The 23461-nt window shown below is 38.9% G+C and overlaps 1 protein-coding gene across 4 annotated transcripts in view; it reads left to right on the top strand.

Annotated features, from left to right (window-relative positions):
• The window catches only part of CD86 (CD86 molecule), a 67649-nt gene that overhangs the window by 5781 nt on the left and 38407 nt on the right, over positions 1-23461 (top strand). Inside the window, exon 1 of one of the 4 annotated variants that reach the window (XM_058731217.1) lies at positions 18262-18433. The exons of 1 other annotated variant lie outside the window; for it this stretch is intronic. In XM_058731217.1, coding sequence (XP_058587200.1) covers positions 18417-18433 — 17 coding nt within the window. In that variant the 5' untranslated portion in view covers positions 18262-18416. Of the gene's footprint in view, positions 1-18261; positions 18434-23461 lie in introns of those variants that run through there. 2 more of the 4 variants (XM_058731216.1, XM_058731214.1) reach the window with 2 other exon arrangements.

Genomic DNA, 23461 nt, shown 5'->3' with positions numbered 1-23461 from the left:
TTAACTGACTGAGCCACCCAGGTGCCCCACAAGGTAGATTTTTAGTACTAACACAGATTCTATTCTGTTTTGTAAAGCCATAAGAAAGTTGTTTTTTGAAACTTCTCAGAGATGAAGACTTGTGGTGAATCTGATGATGTCGAATTTGGGGGATCGCTTATCATTTAAGCAGAAAAATATAGTAGAATTGGAATGAAGAAGTATTAAAGCATCTTCTTAGAAAGCTCTGAAGCCAATGGGATGCCTGAGTGGCTCAGTTGGTTAAGTGACCGACTTTTGATTTTAGCTCAGGTTTGTGGATTCGAGCTCTGCATCAGGCTCTACACATGTACAGACAGTGTGGAACTTGCTGGGGATTCTCTCTCTCTGTCTCTCTGCCCCTCCTGCATGTGCGCTCAATCTCTCTCTTTATCTCTCTCTCAAAATAAATAAATAAACTTTTAAAAAAGATTTAAAAAAAAGAGAAAGCTCTGAAGTCAAAATGAGTCTAAAATTTGCTTTCTGTAGTCTCAGAGACATTATCAGCCAAACAACTCAGAAGTCACAGTTCTGTATTTTAGGGGATGAAATTAATCCAATTTGGCTGTACTGAAAGATCTAATAAAAATAAAAAAGAATGAATAGTTAGTTAAGTAAACCAATTAGTCAATACCAGCCAGAAACTAACCATGGGGTAAAACCTGAGAAAGTAACTACCCATAAGATAAACCTAGATCATCACCTTCATCTTTATGACTGTTTTCAACCAACTAAACAATAAATCTTCATCAAGAAACTGATTGTCTTCAGGAACTGTGTAGAATACAGAAAAAAATAGCCAACATGTAATCTTTACAGTGTAATTAGGAAGAGAAACCAACAATTATAAAATGACAAAAGCAATCCAATGCAGTTAATAATTAAACAATTTTTTAAAATAAATGTAAATGACAAAAATTGTTCATTTCACTACATATTAAAGAAATGCCAATTCAAGCTCCAATGAGATATCTTCATTTACCAGATTAAACAGTAAACAAACAATCCAATTATAAAATAGGAAAAAGATATAAAAAGACATTTTCTCAAAGAGAATGCACAGATGACAGGCACATGAAAAGATGTTCAACATCATTAGCCATGATGAGAATGAAAATTAAGCCCACAGTGCGATGAGATATCACTACACACCTATCAGAATAGCTTTAAAAAATAATAATAATGGTAACATCACGCTGGCAGGATGCAGAGAAACTGGATCACCTATATTTTGCTGTTGGGATTGTAAAATGGTGCAGCCACTCTGGAAAACAGTTTGACAGTTTCTTGAGAAACTAAACATACACTTACTATATGACTCACAAGTTGCATTCTTGGGCATTTATCCCAGAGAAATGAAAAAACTATGTTCACACAAAACCAATACATGAATATTCATACCAGATTTATTCCTAGTAGTCAAAACGGGGGAAAATATCCTTCACTGAGTGAATGGTTAAACAAACTATGGTACATATATACTATGGAATACCACTCAGCAATAAAAGGGAAGAACTCTTGATACCCACACAAACTTGGATACATCTCCAGAGACTTATGCTATGTGAAAATGCCAATCTCAAAATGTTACATACCATATGATTCCATTTATATGTCATTCTTGAAATAATAAAATCATAAAGACAAGAAAGCAGACTGATGGTTGCCATGGTTATGAGTGGTGGAGAAAGGAGGAGGTATGCCTCCATAAAGGGATAGTACAAGGGAGCCTTGTGGTAATGGAATATTTCCTTATTACACTAGAGTGACAGTTTTTACATAAATTTATACACATGACAAAGTTGCATAGAACTATACACATGCACATAAAACATAAAACTGGTGAAATATAAATAAGCTCTGTGGGTTATACCAATCTCAGTTTCCTAGTTTTAACTGTTATACTGCAGCTGTAAAAGATGTTACCACTGAGGGAAAGTGGGTGAAAGTCACACAAGACCTCCTTTACAGTTTTACCAACTTCCTTTGAATCTTAAATTATTTCAAAATAAAAAATTTAAAAAGTAAAGATACAACTCATTACCCCCAAAACAAATAATCCAGTTAAAAAATGAGCAGAGGACATGAACAGACATTTCTCCAAAGACATGAAAATGGCCAACAGACACATGAAAAGATGTTCAACATCACTCATCATCAGGGAAATGCACATCAAAACTACAATGAGATATCACCTCACACCTGTCAGAATGGCTACAATCAAAAACCAAAGAGGTTCCTCACAAAGTTAAAAATAGAAATACCCTATGATTTACTAATTGTAGTACTGGGTATTTATGCCCAAAACACAAAAACACTAATTCAAAGGAATACATGTGCCTCTGTGTTTATTGCAGCATTATTTATAGTTAAAGCCAAATTATGGAAGCAGTCCAAGTGTCCATTGGTAGATGAACGGATAAAGAAGGTGTGGTATATACATATTCAGTGGAATATTATTCAGCCATGAAAAAGAATTAAATCTTGCCATTTGCAACATGGATGGAAGAAGTGAATATAATGCTAAGTGAAATAAATCAGATAAAGATAAATGCCATATAATTTCACTCACAATGCAGAATTTAAGAAACAAAACAACTGAGCAAGGGAAAAAAAGAGAGAAACCAAGAAACAGATTTTTAACTACAGGTTATCAGAGGGGAGGTGGATGGGGGGATGGATGAAATAGTGAAGGGGATTAAGAGTACACTTAGCACAATGAGCACTGAGTAATGTATAGAATTGTTGAATTGTATACATTGTATTGTATACGTGAAACTAATGTAACACTGTACATTAACAATACTGGAATTAAAATCAAAAACTTAATTTTAAAAAGTAATGGGAAAAAACCCAAAATGTTAATCTTTACTGAATATTAAACAAATACTAATTCAAACACCAATGAGGTATTTTTATTAACCAAATTAACAATTTATGTTTTGTTGGAGTGGGGATAATAATGCTAATGAGTATACAAGAAGAACAGTACATTCATATGGTATTGATTGGAGGATTATGAATGGCTATAACCTTTCTGGAAAGCAATTTTCCCACTGTAAAAAGCTTAAGAATGCTTAAAAACACCCATTCTAGCCAACTGCTCATTTCTCTATGTTCTTAGTAATTTCTCAGTTCATTCAGCACCTTTGTTTCCAGGCTCTGGGCTATGTGTTAGAAATTGCCAAAATGAGTGACATGATTTCTCAAGGAGCTCAGTTTAGTGGTAAATATATCAAAATATGATGATTTTTTAAAAATAGCAGTGAAGCGTGTGAGGTTCCAATATGTTTTCTATTTGTCTGTAGGCAGTATGTCTTGAATAAGTGCCAGAGTTTTGAGTCAGTCTGGCTGGTGTCAAATAATAAGTAGTTAATAAGTAGTTTTCTGTTTACCAGCCATGTCACCTTGGAGAAGCTATCTACTTGTCTGAACTTCAGTGCCCTCATCTAAAAAATGTGGTTATGAGTACTTTTTAATGCCATGAGACTTATAGGAATTTATAGTGGATATGAAGTCTCATGGAAATAACATGTTTTAGTCTTCATATTTTTTCTTTAAAATCTATTATTTTCTATATTTTAAATTGTCTTCACTTTCTTTAGCTCTGCCTTTTCTTATTTAGTTCTAGCAAATGGGTTTTTTTAAGTTTGTTTATTTATTTTAAGAGAGAGAGAATTCCAAGCAGGCTCCTCACTGCCAGCACAGAGCCTGACATGGGGCTCAAACTCACAAACTGTGAGATCATGACCTGGGCTGAAACCAAGAAGTTGGACGCTTAACTCTGAGCCACCCAGGCGCCCCATAGCAAGTGGATTCTTACCTAAAACCCCGAAGTCACTATAGTAAACCTCTAATTATAGATACGAGAAGGGCAGGCTCAATGCAAGTGAATAAGGTGAAAGCCAAACAACAAAGCCACTTAAAATATATTTTATGTAAGGTAGGATGCCAAAAACATTAAAATAAAGTCCTGTCCTATAATTGGTAATTATATGTACCTTCATGAAGCTATGAAGCCCCCTTTTTAGCCTTCTGGATTTCCAATATGGTACATTTGGTAATGTCTGCTCTTAATTTATAAAGACTTGTTTGCCTATTAGTCATCATGGGTAACATATTCAAATTTGCACTTCTAATTCTAGAAGATATATAAACTACCACTTTTGCTTATTGTGAAAATGCTTATTCCTCTTCTGCAATAATTTCACTTTTAAGGATATAGATAAATAGTATGAGACATGAAAAAGATTTGTGCACACAAATGTTTATTATTGCATTATTTAATATAATGAAAAATAAGAATCAACCTGAATTTTTCATAGTAGGTGAATGGTTAAGTAAATTAAAGATGAAGTTGTTGATAACGTGTGTGTGTGTGTGTGTGTGTGTGTGTGTGTGTGTGTGTTGATGACTTTTTAATGACAGAGAAAACATAAAGCTATGGAATTATAAAGAAAATAACGCATGGAAACAACATAGCAAGTATGTCAAAACAGTCATAGTGGTTACCTCTAGGTTGGCAGGATCATAGGAATAGGGTTTTTTTTTCTTTGAAATTGCTAAATCTACAGTGAATTTATATTGCTCTGCTAAGCAGGATAAAATCAAGATAAAAAGCAACCTAGTAGTGAGGTACAGTCTCTGAGTCGGGAAGAGTAAACACAGAATGCCTACAGAGATCCTCAGATAATAGAATGTGATGCAGGCATATAGTTTATTATACCCTCATGATGCCTGAATGGTGGAAGCTTCGTTACACAGCAGATGAACCCCATCTTTTTTTGTTTGTTTGTTTGTTTTAAAATTTTTTAATGTTTATTTTTGAGAGAGAAAGAGAGAGAGGTGGGGCAGAGAGAGACAGAGACACAGAATCCGAAGCAGGCTCCAGGCTCTGAGCTGTCAGCACAGAGCCCAATGCAGGACTCGAACTCCCAAACCATGAGATCATGACCTGAACTGAAGTCTGACACTTAACCGACTAAGCCACCCAGGTGCCCCACAGATGAGCCCCATCTTGAGCAATGCTGCTGGTCCCCACTCTGTTGTCTTGTGTGCTGGAATGTGGTCCAGTACAACCTAATCTCATTTTTTGGAGAGAAGTTAGGGAGGTAGACTTATATGTGATATCTCCTGATTTTTATGTAATGCCTCAATGTCTGGAGGGGCTTGCTTGGCTCAGGCCTCCAATTTTGACCTCTGTTCTCTAGTGCAACAGAGGTTCAGAGGAGTGTGAGAACACTATGGATGGAAAGGTTTAAGAATATATTAAATTCCAGGCTATAGTGAATCAGGGCTAGAAAAGAGGGGGCTGAGAAAATTTGTTTATTAACTCATTCAGTAAAGTTTTATTTAATGTTGAGAAAATGAAGATGAATCACATAGAGATCCTATTTAGCAGCTATGAAGGGAGAAGGTTACATTATAGCTAGCATTTCTTATCACATGGCAGGCATTATGGCACATTCTATCATATATTATTTCACTTAATCCTTACAATTCCTGGAGGTAGGTACTATTATTATCCCCTATTTTCCACAACTGAAAACTAAATCTTAGAGATGTTAAATAACTTGTCCAGGTCGCAGAGCTGATACAGAGCCAGGAGTCCAGCCACCAATCTAATTCTAGACCAAAGCTCTGAACAGCATTATGGGAGCATCTATTATGGCAGACCAAGACAGATTTGTGGGTAGAAATATTTGTGCTTGGAGAGAGCTGTGTTGTATCAGGGCCCAAAACAAGCTCTGGCAGCCAAGTAATAAAGGGAAGAACTAGGGAGCAAGTGGTCTGGGACAGAGATTGAAAACTAAAGATTGGTAGACCAAAAATAGCATATAGATAGACAGTAATTTTTAAAAATTAAAAAAAATTAACTATAACTAGTTGCCAGTACTTTAAAAATCTGGAGAATTCACATAAATTTGGATTTCCACCTCCTCTGGGAAATCAGAATAACCAGTAACAATGGGCCCTCATTCCCATATGGTAACAACAGGTGAATCTGGAAGAGGCTGCTCAACTTCTAAGGGTGGGTAAAAGCTCTCCTTTTCCTACATGGCCTACTTTGCTCATTTATTTACATTAACTGCCAGGACCATGTACACACTTGAGTCTAAAAGTCTTGGTGTAAATAGTGAGGCATCAACAGGTGGGAAGGAATAACCAAATGGAATGAAGGCAAGTGAGAGCTGGGAGTTACAAAAGCTAGGGAAGTTTGAAAATATAGACCCAGCAAGATACTTCCCCCAGGGCACCAAATTTTAAGGCAGAAGCCATTTACATCTTCCCTTCTGACTGGGCTGGAAAGTGGTCCCAAGATCTTTGCTTGCAGGTTAGAAGGAAGTAGATTGGTAGAGAAGGGGAAACTTGATTGAAGGTTCAGTGGAAAAGGTGGGAATTTGAGGGACATGGAGAATTGAGACAGCAGGGAGTAGAAAAGTTAATACACCTATGCAGTGGCTCACCCAAAATTCAGTTTTCAAGAGGATTCTCTGACTTGTTAAGTGTTCATGGTCACTAGGAAAAAAAAAGTTAAAAAAAGAAAAGGGAAAACAAACCCAAACTCAGTTTCTTTAATGTCTCTAGTTGTGTTTTCACACATACAGGCAGAGTGATCCCTTTACACACACTTAGGTATTGATCTGAGGGTCCCATTCAGTTCTGGGGGACTTTAGGAAAAACATTTACTTGGATTAAAAGAATTTGGGGCAGGTTACTTATTTCTCTAAGCCTGTTTACTCATCTGTTAGAAGGTTTCATAGTTTCCAATTTTCAGAGAGTAAGGATTAAGTGAGTGAATGGAGGAATATGAAGTGCATGGCTGACAGCAGGAAGGAAGAAATGATTGCTGTGATGAGCAGGGATGGGGCTAGGAACCTCACATAGGTGTAGTCCCTGAATCTTTATAATGACCATGTAAATTAGGTATTATTTTCCCCCACCGAAAAAAAAAATGAGGAAATTGAGGTTTGGAGAGGTTTAGTAATTTACTCAAGGTTGCATAATTAGTAAAAGGTAGAGTGGAGAGACTTAAAAAGAGCCAAACCACACCAAAAAAGTACGCTGACATCTATCTGACATTCTAATGATAGTCATATAGCAAAATCAGCTAGAAATTGAAACAGATTCAATTCTATATCCTGCTAAAACTTGAGGTCACCAGCTGTGTGTCCCTAGGCAAGTGGCCTAACTTCTTTGAAACTCAGTTTCCTCATCTGTAAAATTCCTACATTTATTGTGGAGATTAAATGAAGCAATACACTTAAAGTACCTGGCAGAATACCTAGCTTATAAGTCATCAGTTAACAGATATTAACTTTAATGACGTTTGTTGGACCTGTTACTGCACTATCAGGAATGCAAAGGGAACTAAACATGTTCCCTGCTCTTGTGGAAGTCAGGATAGGACATCTATATAAGCAGGGAAATTTTAACACAAGGAGGAAACTGTTATAATGAAAGAATAAATGATGTGATTTGGGAGCGAGAAAGATATAGATATAGTGGAAAAGGAGGGAAGGATGGCAGGGAAGGTTCCAGCTGTGAAGTACAGAGTGACCTGGATCTCAAAGGAACAGTGGATGGAGTTCTGCATACAGAAAAGGCAGGAAAGGCATTCCAGGCAGAAGGAACAGCTTGTGCAAAGACAAAGACGGCAAAAAGTCCTGAAAGGTCTAGGAGGGTCAAGGGTCAGTGAACAGTTCTGGTGTGACTAGAAGGTAAGTTATGTGGGTTGACTGATAGAAGCAGAAGAGAAAAGTTGGGTTCAGGCTGTGAAGGCCTTTGTGTGTCTTGCTAAGAAGTATGACCACTAGTCCATGAGGAAAAGGGAGCAAGTCTTCAAAGCAAGGAAGTTTCATAGTCAGATTGCTTTTGGTGAAAAATAATGATAGGGTAAAGGATAGTGTAAGGGATCCAGCCAGGAGATTGTTGCAGTAGTCTGGACAGGAGGTGACAGAGACCCCAAAACTGGCCACCAATGAAATGGAAGTGGGTGGTAAGGAAGAGGAAGTGAAGGATGACATAAACATAATGTGTGAAGTCCATGGTATGAAAATGGCTTGGTCCCTTACTTACCAAAGGACCAAAACAAAAACACAGAAAACCTCTTTTAAAAATAATCTCTTTTGTTTGTATGCAAATAGGCCATGCATAGTGAAAATGCAACTCAAGTATGATGACAAATACAATATTTTGTCTCCAATCCTTGAATTGCAAAGATCAAATTGGTTTACAAATGCTGTCCTTCTTAAGAATTCCAACTCCTCACATTAAAACCATAGCCAACAAGTACAAGGTTTATTTGAGATCATTTCTGATATTAAACCAGATTTGAGGAAAGCTATTTAAGGCACTTTTCAAAAGAGACCATCCTTTACTCACATGGCAGAAGAGTAGGAGGAGCGACATCTTATTTTACTGGAAATTTTGTTGTTGTTGTTCTTAAAATGCAGGGTGCTAGTTTATTTTATAGATTTAGAAATTAATTAGCACTTAGTATTTATCTTCAGTATTTAGAATTATTCAAGAAATATCAAAGGAATCTGAATTTATTAGTAAAAGGTTTAATGTCATTTGCCAAATGGTATGTTTACTTTTTATTTTTTTATTTTTTAAATACAATTTATTGTTAAGTTAGCTAACTGTATGTTACAGTTATGTATACAGTGTATACAGTGTGCTCTTGGCTTCAGGAGTAGATTCCCATAATTCATCACTTACATACAACACCCAGTACTCATCCCAACAAGTGCCCTCCTCAATGCCCATCACCCATTGTCCTCTCTCCCCTGCCCACCCCCATCAACCCTCAGTTTGTTCTCTGCATTTAAGAGTCCCTTATGGTTTGCCTCCCTCTCTGTTTGAAACTATTTTCCCCCTTCCCTTCCCCCCTGATGTTCTGTTAAGATTCTCAAACTCCACATATGAGTGAAAACATATGACCTCTATCTTTCTCTGCCTGACTTATTTCATTTAGCATAATACCCTCCAGTTCCATCCATGTTGTTGCAAATGGCAAATTTCATTCTTTCTCATTGCCAAGTAGTATTCCATTGTATCAAAAACAAATAATCCTGTGAAGAAAAGGGCAGAAGACATGAATAGACACTTTTCCAAAGCAGACATCCAAATGGCCAACAGACACATGAAAAGATACTCAATATTGCTCATCATCAGGGAAATACAAATCAAAACCATTGAGACACCACCTCACACCAGTCAGAGTGGCTAAAATTAACAACTCACGCAACAATAGATACTGGTGAGGATGTGGAAAACAGGAACCCTCTTGCACTGTTGGTGGGAATGCAAACTGGTGCAGCCACTCTGGATAACAGTGTGGAGTTTCCTCAAAAAATTAAAAATAGAATTACCCTATGACCCAGCAATAGCACTAGTAGGAACTCATCCAAAGGATTTAGGAGTGCTGACTCATAGGAGCATATGTACCCCAATGTTTAGAGCAGTGCTGTTAACAATAGCCAAACTATGGACAGAGCCCAAATGTCCATCACTGATGAATAGATATGGAAAATTTCTTGTAAGTGGCAACATGTCTAAGTGGTGGTGGACCTTTAGAATCTTCCAGATAAAGGCATGTGAAGGGAGCTACAAAATTACACCTGGTGGTTCTGTACCACCAACTTGAAAATTGCAAATCCAGGTTGATAAATATGTATTTTCAGGGTTCCCAGAAGTCTTATGTTCGTTGCTTTTGGTTACAAAGATGCCACAGGGAAGTGAGCCTTTGTGTGTGCAATGCCCCCTCCTTCGACCCTATTGTGAAATGGAAGCTTTAAAAAATCCAGTGGTTTTGGTTTTTTGTTTTTTGTTTAACAAGCTTAGTCATATTGGCTGTGTTCTATATGCCCCAATCTATTTTATTTTACTTTGTAGAGCACATTTTATTTATGTTCTTATATAAATATTTTGCATAAAAAGGTGCTTTCTCAGATTATGCTTCCCTAAAATTGAAATATGCTGCCATTTATTAAAATGTGTTAGTTTTGTTATGTATTATATTCCCTCCTCTGCACAAATAGGAAAAAGCATATGGACTTTACTCTTTAAGCAACTTTTATACTTAGAATATTACCTCATTTTATTTCTTCTAACTAAGGTTTAAAGGAAATGGCAAATGTCAGATGCTTTGTGAAAGAGATGACAGTTTCTCAGAATGCGTAAGGGCATATCTTTAAGCAAATGGGCCACTTTAAATTCAGAGATCACAATCTTGTGAATTTGGGTTTAATGTTCCCAGGTAACACTAAAGATCGAAATAATATGTTTGGAATCATATATTTACTTTGTTGAATTCTGAAAAGTGCCATCACTGATGTTGGTAGTTTATTGGCATCAATTTTTAAACTTGCTGCTGTATGTATTTCATTCATCTTGGAAAGATTTTACGTGGTTTTGTTATTTGTTAACTAACAGGCCATCTTTTGTATAAACTCTCAGAAGTCCTGAGATTCTCTAAGTCCTGAGATTCTCGTATTGTAAACATTACTAAATAGCTAGAATATAGAATTATTAAATTAGAAGTTAAGTATCACTTTCATCTACCCTTCTCTCAGAGTGAGTTCTCTGCTGTGCCATCTGTGACTGACAGTCATGCAGACACATTGACCATTTAAAATATGAACCGAAGGAGAACCAATATTTCTTAGAGAAGTCTATTCCTGAGTCAGAGGGCCTGGGGAAATTTTTCTTGTGACCTATACAACCTAGTTAATATCTACCACATGCTCTTCAGATGTTACTTAATCATTAGTAACTGAAGCTGTTTTTGTTGAAAATCACTTGTTGGCAGGCCCCTTGATATTACCAGTTTGGTGTCGGTCTCCTGCACTCACCTTCAGGCTCTTGCAAAGCAGGGACCCTCTGCTTTTCCTTGTATCCCAGGACCAGCCCAAGTCCTATACTTAGTTAGGGCTGGATAAGCATTTGTTGAATGAATGAAGGCAAATTAAAAAGTAGAAATTGCAAATGGTGCAATTACATCAGTGGATTTTAAAGTATTATTAGAAAGTGGGAAATAATGTTAAGATACAAAGATGGGTGGAAACAAAGGTAAAGAATAAAAATATGTGCTTTTCTGTGTCACTAGAGTCTATAGTATTACTAGTTTCCATGAGCATCCTGGAACCACTCCTGAAGCTCTGCCCAGTCCCTTTTATGAAGTGTCTGTACACATAGCTGGTGGGAGGGGGGCTCCAGATGTGGTCTTGCTGCTATAATTCTGATCTCTAGTGTCCAAGGGGGCGAATGGTGAGTTCCTCAGTTCTCCAGGCTGTAGTCTTTCTCTGGCTTGGCCTTATTTCCTGATCTGTGGCCCCAGTTCCCCATTGCTCCTTAGGGCCTGTCCCCCAGTGTCCCCCAGGACGCTTATTTCACAGGGGCAAACAATGCCCCTTATTTCACAGGGGCAAACAATGAAGTATCTCCACTCACCACACTGTAGATATCACACTTCCCAGAAACTCCCAATTCTGACTGTGCCACAGCACACCTCCACCCCACTCCGCCATGTCTCCACCAGACCACTGACCACTCTCAGACCCTGGGTTTGGGATGGCTGGCTCCGTACTAGCTGGGGTTGCTGTCCTTAGCCTGAGCTCTACACAGAGCCACATTCTTAATCTTCTCCACTTGCCCATACAGCTAAAGTAACAGATCATGTAAATGCCACAGTCATCCCAGGTACAACATTACTTGTTTTTCTAAAATGTGCACATCCTGATACTTAGCCTTTTGACAATTTTTCCTTACCCTACCTTTTACAACATGCAAATGTAATTTTCAACCCACATAAATTTTGTTGCTGAAGTTTAGGTATGTTTTATTAAGCCACCATTTGGTTTTGAGAGAAAATGCAGACAAGGATCTTAAGTAGGATCTTGTAAATAACTGTTAGTGTCCTTTACCTTTCTGACTTCTCCTTAGAGGACATCTAGGCAAAATTGTGTCACTGAGTCCTAGTTTCTGTGTTCAGAAGTTGATCGAATATAAATTAAGAAACAATACACGTTCCCTCTTTCTTAACATGCATGAATGATGGGTGTGAATTTGCATCATGAGAAAGTGAATAAAATAAGATACCCCAGGGCAGCCAAGGAGACCAAACAAACCAACTCAGGACTAGAGAGGAGACTGCGCTAGAGGTTGTAAGAGTGAGGATCTCCCCCAACCTTGGTGACCCTCTTATAGGATGTAAATATGGAGGCTGTAAAAGTTTGGCTGAAAGAAAAAGACTCAACCTCCAATGCTTAACTATATAAAATTGCTTTTAAGTGTAGGTCAACATTGTATCTCCGCCTCAAAGAAAAAAAGAAGCTTACTACATTTCTAAGAATGTTCCTCCAGAAACATGGAACTGAAAGCTATTTTTTTATTGATCTGGCCCTTAGAAAACAATGGGACTTTTTAATGTACGCAAGGAACTGACATGAAAATTTATGATTCTGCACCAGAAAGATGCAAAAAATGTCAAAATAGAGGGCAGAAATACAAAACTAGAGATGTTTTGCAGCAATGTCTTATGTATGGCATTTAATTACAAGTGTGCAACATGGAGAAGCGAACCTCTGGACTGTGAAATTGATGCTAATTTTTTTACCCACGGGGTAGAAGCCCTCTAAAATGTCATGTTATTAACTTAGTTGCTTTACCAGGAATCAGTGCTTATGTAGTGTGTGTGTATGTGTGTGTGTATGTTTTTAATTAATAGACTTTATTTTTGTGACAGTTTTAAATTTATAGAAAAATTGAGCAGACCATACAGAGAATTCCCATATACCCTCTCCCCTGCACATAGTTTCCTCTGTTATTATGATCTTGCATTGGTGTGGTATATTTGTTAATGAACCAATATTGTTAATTAAAACTCACACTTTACATTAAAGTCCCCTCTTTAGGTTCTACAGTTCTGTGGGTTTTGTCAAATTTATAACATATATACACCATTAATTACAGTATCATGCAGAAAGTTTCACTGCCCTAAAAATCCCTTGTGCTCCTCTATTCATCCCTCTTCACATCCTCTGGCAACCACTGATCTTTTTACTTCAATGATTTTGCGTTTTGCAGAATGTTATCTAGTTGGAAACATACAGTATGTAGCCTTTTGAGGTTGGCTTCTTTCATTAAGCAACATGCATTTAAAGTTTGTCCATGTCTTTTCATGGGTTGATAGCTCATTTCTATTTATTACTGAATAATATTCCATTGTATGGACATACCACAGTTTGTCTATCTATTCACTTATTGAAGGCCATCTCAGTTGCTTCTACTTTGGGGCAATTATGAATAAAGGTGGTATAAATATGCATGCACAGGTTTTTGTGTGGACATAAGTTTTAAACTCATTTGGGTAAATACCTAGGAGCATTATTGATGGTTCATCTGGTAGGCTTATGTTAAGTGCTGTAAGAACCTGCCACAATGAGTTCCAGAGTCCCTACATCATTTTCCATTCCCACCAGCAATGAATGAGAGTTGCCATTATTCCACATCCCTGTCAGCATTTGGTATTGTCAGGAGTTTTGTTTTTTTTGTTTTTTGGGTTTTTTTTAGCCATTCTAATAGGTATTTAGTAGTAGCTCATTATGGTTTTGATTAGCAATTCCCTAATGACATGTGATACTGAGCATCTTTTAATATGTATATCTGTACCATCTGTATATCTTCTTTGGTATGGTGTATGATCAGATCTTTTGCCCATTTTTAGACTGAATTGTTTGTTTTCTTGAGTTTTAAGAGTTCTTTGTACATTTTGGATATCAGTCCTTTATCAGTTATGTGTTTTGCAAATATTTTCTTACAGTCTGTGGCTTCTCTTTTATCCTCTCAGCAGTTAGTGTGTTTATGTTTTAAGGATGAAGGATTTTTGAAATACAATTTTATAACAGCAGTAAAATAAAAAATTCATAGCAAATGTTTTATGTTCTCTCTCAAGCAGTATCAGAGAACCCTGTTTATGGACCCAGAAGAGTTTCATTAAAAGGGAAAAGTCAGGTTCTGGGGACAGTGGTTGTGGCTTCCTGCACTCTGAGAGGTTGTGCAGCAGGGCTGGGAATAAGAACAGGACCACCCTGTGCTGCATCACTTCTAAATTAAAAATAACTTAGGAACTATGAATAGGGCATGAATTTCTGTCCATGAGTCCAAGTATGTAAGAGATGGTCACTTCCCATGTTTCCTTTAATTCAACCTAATCTCACCTGTGAAACCTATTCTACCAGTTGGATAGGGGATTCCATCTTGATCATACAGGGATGCCCTTTCCTTCTTACAGCCCAGTCATAATTCAGGAAGCTTACCTAGTGCCTAGAAGGAGGAAGGGCCTCAAATCCCAAGACCATTTTGGTTGCTATTGGCAACCTCACTATCTAAACCACGGTGGTCTGTGAAGTCTGGCAGCTCTCCACCCCTATGTCACAGTGGGAAATGAGGTTATCCCCTGAGGCCCATGAACCAAGTACACTGCCTCTGTAGGCACGAGCCATCACTCCCAAAGCTGTTATCCCCTTGGGAGCACTGAGAGAGAGTGCTTTGTTTGATCCCTCTGCTCACAGGACCCAAACAACTCTGCCCTTCCTTCCTCTTGCATCTCAAAAGCACTCTCTTTTCTCTTCCCTTTTAGGACATCTATATTATCTCTTCCATGAGCTTTCACAAAAGTCCAAAAGTGCCTTTGACTTTAAGTCACTTCTGCTTTCTCCCCTGCAAAAATCTATGTGTCAAGAAATCTCAGAAAGCAAATGCTAATTAACATTTCGATAAGTAATGCCTCTATAATTATTTGTGGAAATTATTTTGTCCTATATTAGAACCACCACCACCTAGAATATTTTTAGAGTGCTTCTTGACTGGTGGCCACGGGAAGCCATTTATGTATAGCAAACAAATATATAGCTGGAATTGGAAAATTCAGCTAAGTGTTTGGATCTTTCCAAATGCCCACAAGTTTCTAGCTTTGCCCCTCCACCCTCAGAGTAAATCCTAACCATGTGGTCCCAGGGGAATATCTCTTCCCCCAACCCAGCTACCATCTATAGCCACTCCCCTCCGGCTGCTTTTTCTTGTAGCCTTGGCCTCCTCAGACATGAGAACATCTGGGAGTGAGGCATGGAGGAAGCAGCCCCACACAGAAAGCAACTTTCTGAGGTTACTGGTAACTTCCTCTTCACTAAACACAAGGAACTGATTTTCTTCATTTTGCTTAACCTCATCTCAGCATTTGATACTGTTGACCACCATCACTGCTGAACCCCGTCCATGCTTGGCTCTGATGACTCTTGGGTAGGCCTCCTTATCAGCTTTTTGAGTGGCACAGGATTGGAGGGATGACTAGTACAATGAAAGACATAAAGAGGATTCAGAGTAATTCTGATTGGCTGAACACTGACATACAAATAAGATGGGGCCAAGAGGTGGTGATGTGACATGATATTTGAAAAAAAAAAATCATGGTCAGCCACTCCAGTACAACTGTGTACAGGCTAATTTGATCTCTGACTCATTAGTGAAAGTGATCTTGTCACTATCCATTTCATTCTGTAAGCCCTTTCTGCAAAGAGGTATGTTGACACATTCAGGGAGACAGGTGCCAGTGGGAGAACCACCAAGCTGGTTAGGGTTCTAGAGACCACATTATATGAGGAACAGTTGAGGACACTGATAATATGTAGCTGAGAGAAAAGACTACTGAGGAAACGTATGATATATCTGTTTTCAATTATTTGGAGGGTTCCATGTGAAGGGGTAAAAATACATATCCTGGCAGTTTTAGAAAACAGGACAGGGACACTTAGGGGACTGGGGAGTGAGTGGTGGGAGATTTGGGATTATTATAAAGAAGACCTTTCTCTCATAACTGTCATATCAGGTAGTGAGTTTTCCAACATAAGTAAGAAAGCAAAGACTGGACATCCATCTATTACAGATAACACCGAGGGGAGTCCTTGCTTCAGTGAGAGACTAAAATGACTTTTGAGGTCCCTGAAACAACCTTGCAATGCTAATTAGTTCATAGAATTAGAGAATTCCGTGACCCTGAATTGTCCTTTATTTCTGCTGCCTGCCTCACTACTTATCTTCCATTACTTCTGTTACAGTGCATTGGATACTACTCTAATCAGGACCTGAAATAAGGAGATGAGAGAAGGGATACGGAAAAGAGAAAACAATAAAACTTTTTTTTAAAATAACCTACCGTATGCCAGGATCTGTGTGAGGCACCATATACGTGTCTTCCTATTTAATCCTCACAACAAGCTTATGAGACATTTAATATTACCTCTGTGAGGAAACTAAGGCTCAGAAATTAAGTGACTTCCTCAAGAACACACAGGTATTAACTAGTGGGGCCAGAGTTTGAACAACAGGTTTGAACAAACACAGAGTTTGAACTCACCCTTTATTTTTGGTAAATACTACTGCTCTTTAAAATTTTTAGTATTTATATAAAGATTCCTTTTAAAATAAGTCAAGAATAAAATGAGTGCATAAAAAATAATACAGATTTTTACATGGATATGAAGTGGTACTAGTAGCTAGAATGACTGAAGTTTGGGAAATACTATTCTAAATATTTTGATAGCAAGACTTTCCAGTTTAGCCTATTTGATATTTTGACTGCTGAGTATAAGGAAAAGAAGGAAACTTGAAAACGGAGTGGTATGTAAATTAATTCTCCTGTGCTCTGATACATGGGTAATTTCATGTGTTACAATAAGGAAACTAAATGGACCCTTTCAAATAAAAAAAATATATATATGATTGTAAAATCCAGAGGAAAACCCCAGGTGGTGCCTATCCGAGTAAAGGATGAAGTTTCCAAGGTATGCACAGAGAATCGCTGAGAGGAAGTGAAGACCCTATGAGTCAGGGCCCAGGACCCACATAAGAGCCCTGTGGGTTTGAGAGACCCTGGATGGAAGGTGAGGAGTTTACAGACCTGTTTTGGGAAGAATGATCATCACCTTTCCAGTGATGGATCACTTTGGATCCACTGGATCACAAAGGATCAACTTTGCGCAAAGGTCAAAGTCAGAACTGTAAAGTCTGGCAGGAAAACAGAAAAGTAATAACGAAGACTAAATAGCTGCATATCATGCTCTGTGCCAGGTGATGTACATGCAAGATCCCATTTGTTTTTCAGAACAATGCATCAAGGATGCTGGTCACATTTCCTGGATGAGAAGACTAAAATGGGGAGATGTAACTTAGACATCTGGACATCTTAGACATCTCCTGGACAATAACTTGTCCAGGGCCCGGTGGTCAAGCCAGGGTTTGACCTTGGACTACCAGTTCCAAACCTGTGCTATGCTACTTCCCCTGCACCACATGTGCTTGCTTGGGTGCTCTTCTCAACCCAGACAACAAACAGCTCTCCCTTTGCTACTTTTAATTTCTCTAGTCCTGCAGGGCCCAGCTAGCCACCAAGAGATCAGAGGAGGCAGGTTCACAGGTAGCTGTTTCTCGCCCGAATGCAAATGCTGCAGGCTCAGAGGCGCATAAACGTCTGCCCCCCCCCACCCCCCTACTGAGCAGAGGGCTTTTCAGGGCCTGATTGGATCAGGAAAAGAAGCCATACATTTGGACCAGGATTATATGTGTGAAGCCTGTCCCTCTCGAAGCACTAGGTTTGGAAAAATCCACTTGGCATTCACACACCTATCACTCTTCTGCTGGTGACTTGTCCCCAGACTCGAGTACCACCTACTTCCAGGAATAGGGGCCAAATTTTCTACATTAGGATAATTAGGATTAGATGAGGATAATTTAAAAACAAGCTGTGTATGTTAATTGGCTCCTAGCAGGATCCATGGAGATATACTCAAATGAATGGTTTGTAGGGGGGTGGGGTGAGAAGAAAAATACCCAGTCTCTGGGCTCTGTGGTTGCAGACTGCCTCCTGCAGCCCTGCCAAGCCGGAAACAGTACCTGGTACATGGCTGCTGCATAAAACACTTGTTAAACTGAGCTGAACCTTCACCTATGGGACTCAAAGTCTACACTCCTGGATCTCTGTTAGTCTTTGTCATGTTTGTGGCTGGGCTGCCTTTGGGGAGTTTCCTCAGGGCTTTACATTCACTCACTCTCCGCCAGTGCATTTGTAGTCATTTTCATCGGTGGAAATGCCCACCTGCCATCAGAAGTTATCTGGAACCAGCCCCTGTCTGTGGTGCTATTTCTTTCTTGTCAGTTCCCCTTTCTGCATTTGAGTTCTAGTCTCAGCCCTGACATTATTTCTTTCTCTACAAAGAGTGTTAGGAAGTTATGGGGAGCTCACAAAGGCTCCTCATCGTTTATTCTTAACACCTTGTTTCTGTGTTCCTCGGGAATGTCACTGAGCTTATACATCTGGTCTCTGGGAGCTGCAGTGGATGGGCATTTGTGACAGGTATGTTCTTATGAAGCTTGTATGCTTTGGGAGCTTGGTGTCTGATAAAGCTACATCTGGGGCAGATGTTCAGAGGTTGGGCTGATGGCTGGCAAGGGAGTGGGTAAGAAGGGTTGTGGAATACGTGCATAAAACTTTTGACCATCAGGCTTGATTCTGAGACTGGCTACATTGGAGGTAGGACATTATAGAAATGTGTCTCTTCCATCCAGATCCTTTGTCTGCTTTGGTGAGCTAAGAGACAGGACAGGCAGGAAACAGAAGGCACCACTTACCAAACAACCAACAGCTGCCCTTGGCCTCAGGGTGCTGGGGGCTCCAACGAGCTCCACTGCAGGAGAAAGTATCCAAGGATGCTGGCCCTGCCTGAGCCCCTTGTGCCAGTGAGAAATTCAAAGAACTGGGGCAAAACCCACAGCTTCTGCAGTGGTCTCTGCTTTCTTATTTGGCCTTTCTCTTCCCGTCTCTTTGTCTCCATTTCTTCTTCCCATCTAAATGCCCCTCACAATATTGGCTCCTCTTGGCACCAGAGACCAATAGCTCATTTGAAAAGAAAGTCTTAGGTCCAAAAAGAGCCCATGCAGTGGTTTCTCGTGTTCTGTATACCATGAACATATTTGCATTTGCAAATAGGCTTAAAATAGTGCCTCCACTAATAGTTATTTAAGGAGAGACAGGTGAAAATAATTTTTGGCCAAGGGAACTTCCCACTCCTCTCAAATTGTAATAACTAGGGAGATGATCTATTCCTCTGACATGCAACCTCAATCTTGGGACTAAGGCTGTGGACTTAAATGAGTCTAATTATGTGCACAAGCTCACAGTTCTATATTATTTCATCTGTCATTGATACTATTTACATGAGCTATCCTGTGTATAATGGAAGCTTTTTATAAATCTCTGTTCATTAGCATGTTCTAAATGTATCTGAGTGATTAACTGTGTCCTGGGTTTTAACAGAGAGCATAAAAGTCATGGTCCTTGTACTCTTGAAGCTTTTAGCTTAGTGGGAAAATAATATTAACAGTCACACTAAAATGACTGTATAGCAACACTGCTTTGAAGAGAAGGAAATGGCTTTTTGTGATTGTACCCACTGTTTAATGACTGTCTTTGAGCTTGATACTTTGGTTGCTCTAATAGCCCTGGATATCAGATATCTCTTCCTGGTGGTAATGAGAATTGGATTTTATGGAGTTGAGGCTAAGGTGGGAGAAGAAAGAGCATAAAAGGTAAAAAAGTGAGCTAAGCCAGATTCTTCAGGAGAAAATCAAGGTTCAAATACCATGTTTCAAAAAGGTGAGAAATAAGTTTGGGGGGTCCCTCTCCCAGGAGACTGAAGCTGTGAAGAAATAGAGTAAGAACCTAACATGTCTGAAACAAGCAAGGAGTAGGAAGGTTCCTGAGTGGTTATCCTGTGTCCAGGCAAGGGTTGACAATTCACCTTTCATGGTCAGGCAAATAAGAGTGGTTTAGGGGGGCAGTACAGAAGGATAGGGCCATAGGCTAGGTGCACAATCCTTTATTGAACCTTTATCCTCATCTCTAACCTAATATAGAGACTAGTTTCTAAACCATACATCAGAGTATACTCAGGCTGAGGTTGGGAAATACACACCATTTTGAATATATGTAGAAGAAAAATATGTCTTCGGCACTTTCCATCTCCCCATCAGGGTAGGAAAGTTCCCATTCACTATTCTCCCTCTTTTTAGGAGTATGATTTCTTTCTGAGTTCCATTTCCTATTTAGCTGCATTAACTTGAACTTAACTCTTAATGTCTGAAAACAGAAAACATTTCTCCCTTCTAGCTAGCATTTGCATTTTAATAGGGGCTTTCAAAAATGCCTAAACCCAAGGAATGAGTAATTTGGGAATTCCAAGCACCAGGGTAGGGCTGGTACACAGAATGGGGAGAGGGGACGTCCCTCAAATTGTGCCCTTGATACATTGGCTTTCTCTCTTTGACCATGGTTCTGGTTCTGAGACAACAGGAAGGGGCCCTCTTAAGGGGCCATGATTGGCATAAATGCCTTTTAGTGAGTTCTGGGTTCTTATTTGTGGTAGGCAGAGCCCTTGACCAGATGTGCACAGACTCACCTGTAAAACTTTGCATGATGCTTACCCACAGGCACCTTTTGGCAAAAAAGGAAAAAATGGTTTCCAAAACCATTAATAATTTGGAAAAGAGATACTCCTTGACTCAAAAATATCTGATTTTTGGGCATATGTCTTGTACACAAACTTGCTATAAGGAGACTGGAAAGCTAACCATGCTATGTACGTTCCTTCTTCCGGGAGTGAGGGGAATGGACTCTTAATTTTAATACTTTAGTTACCTACAATATCAAGGAATGAATAAAAGCAGCCTTCTCCCCCATATGAATCTACATAGATATTTTTTCTTTGTACCTATTCATCTTTGATGCTGTTCCCCTCATATCTGTGTGGAAACATTGTGCTCCCAAATGGGTATGGGAAAGGACACCTAATCAAATTAAGGCAGTGTTAGGTATGAAAAATCTCCACAAATGGGAGTCCAGGAGGATTTGCTCCAAGAAGAGATTGGAGACCAAGTCAGACATATGATCCAGCGTGAGCTAGAAAGAGACATGTTTGGCATGGGAGCTTAGCAAAGCTCAAGATGGGTGACACATCTATAGCCCATCATCTATGCCCACCAGACACCAGGAAGTGTTCACGTTTTCATCAAGGTGTCGCTCATGCTCTTCTCTTTCTCGTCCGTATGCTGGTTCAGCCTCTTCATCTGAGGTCTTTGAGAGTTAATATTGGCTTTCTTGATACCAGCCCTCACCCCTTCTTCAGACCACTGACAGGCTCATTTTCTTTAAACTTTCATTACATAATTTTTCTGCTTCCAGACCATCAGTCCCAAACTCTCAATTTTCTATCACATCAAATATAAACTCATCTGACATACCAGACTGCATTAAGCTATCCTACTCTACTTAAAGAAATGAACTTCCCATTATTTGTGCAAGTGAAAAAGTAAAAAAACTCTGTAGCATCCACTGTATTAGTCTATTAAATAAGAGTGATTCCTGACACTCAGTTGAATGAACGAATAAATAAACCAATTGATTAATACCTTATTCTCATCTCCCATACTTAATCCATCACCACATCCTGTCAATTATAATCCTAAATATCACTTGAACCTATCCACTGCTACTTCTGCTACTACCACCCTAGACCAAACAACCATCTTCTTCATTTAAATGACTGCAATAGTCAACGGATTGGTCTTCTGGCATCTTCTGACTTCCCTACTATCCACTTTCTACACAGTAGCCAAAGTCATCTTTTCAAACTACAAACCTGATTACGTCACTCTTCCACTTTAATTTCTTCAGTGATTCACACTGCACTCAGAATAAACACCAAAATCCTTTGCTGACCCTTAAGATAAGCATGGTCTGGCCTCCACTGACCTCTCCAGGTTTGTCTCCCACCCCTCTAGTCATTTAAGCCACATCAACCTTCCCTCATGTCCTTCTTGCCGTGGTGCCTTTGCACCTGCTGTTCCTTTTGCCTAGAATCCTTCCAAGCTACCCCCTTCACCTATCTGGCACTTTTCAATCTGTTATGTTTACCTAAAAAACTGCCCCTAAACTCAGCAGCTTAAAACAATGAATATTTTACTCTGTCTTACAATGTTGTGGGCCAGAAATTTGGGCAGGGTTTTGAGTGATTTTTCTGTTCCTCATGGCATCAACTGAAGTCACTTGGTGGTTGGTACTAAGTTAGTGAATGGGCTAGTATAGAACTTCCCTGTCCAATTCAGTAGGCACTAGCCACATGTGGCTACTGATCACTTGAAATGTAGTTCATCTAAGTTCTGTAAGTGTAAAACACCTACAAGATATTGTACAGAAAAAAGAATGTAAAATATCCATTAATAATTTTATATTGATTATATGTTGAGATTATAATATTTTAGATATACTGAATTAAAGAAAACATATCATTAAAATTAATTTTTACCTATATCTTTTTAATTTTTTAATATGGCTATTGGAAATTTTCAAATTACGTATGTGGTTGCATTAAATTTCTAGTGGATGGTGCTAATCTAGAGCAAGGGTCACCATTTTTTTCTACAAAAGGCCAGATAGAAAATATTTTCAGCTTTGCAGGCCTGACAGTCCACTACTCATCTCTACCACTGTAATGAAAAAACAGCCATAGACAATAATTAAACAAATGGGTATAGCTGCATTCCAACAAAACTTTATTTATAAAAATAGATGGTGGCCAGATTAGGTCTGCAGGCTATGTTTGCTAACCTCTGATCTAGAGCTTCCAAGAGTTTTTTAAGTTTATTTATTTATCTTGAGAGGGAGAGAGAAAGCATGAGCAGGGGAAGGGCAGAGAGAGTGAGAGAGAGAATCCCAAGCAGGTTCCACACTGTCAGAAAAGAGCCCAATGTGGGACTCAATCTCATGAACTGTGAGATCATGACCTGAGTCAAAATCAAGAGTTGGACGCTTAACTGACTGAGCCACCCAGGCAGCCCTAGAGAATCCAAGATTTTATTCATATGTCTTGTGGCTTGGCAGAGATGGCTGGAAGGCAGGATTCGGCTGGGACTGTTGACCCAAACATCAATGCATGGACTCTTTGGCATGGTGGTCTTAGGGTAGTAGGACATCTTCCATGATGGAGTCTTCCAAGAAAAACAGAAGCTGCAAGGCTTTTTATGAAACATCCTTTCTGCTGTATTCTATTAGAGAAGTCTCTAAGGCCAGCCCAGATTTAAGGAGAGATTAGACTTCACCTCTTCATGGGAGGAGTAACAAGGAATATGTGTCCATCTTTAATCTATCACATCATTCTTCAAATCTCAGTTAAGACTAGTCCTATTATAGGCATTCAAATTACCGTGAAACTCTATGTGGCACTTGTCATTGTTAACAATTTTACATTTATCTGTGTGATTCTTTTGCTCCTCCACTAAACTATAACCAACCATGTGAAGAGGTTCCTGGTTTTGTTCATTATTATAT

This window comes from Neofelis nebulosa, chromosome 5 (assembly GCF_028018385.1).
Source record: "Neofelis nebulosa isolate mNeoNeb1 chromosome 5, mNeoNeb1.pri, whole genome shotgun sequence".
NCBI classification, from domain to species: Eukaryota; Metazoa; Chordata; class Mammalia; order Carnivora; family Felidae; genus Neofelis; species Neofelis nebulosa.
This window is presented reverse-complemented; position numbering and strand designations above follow the sequence as displayed.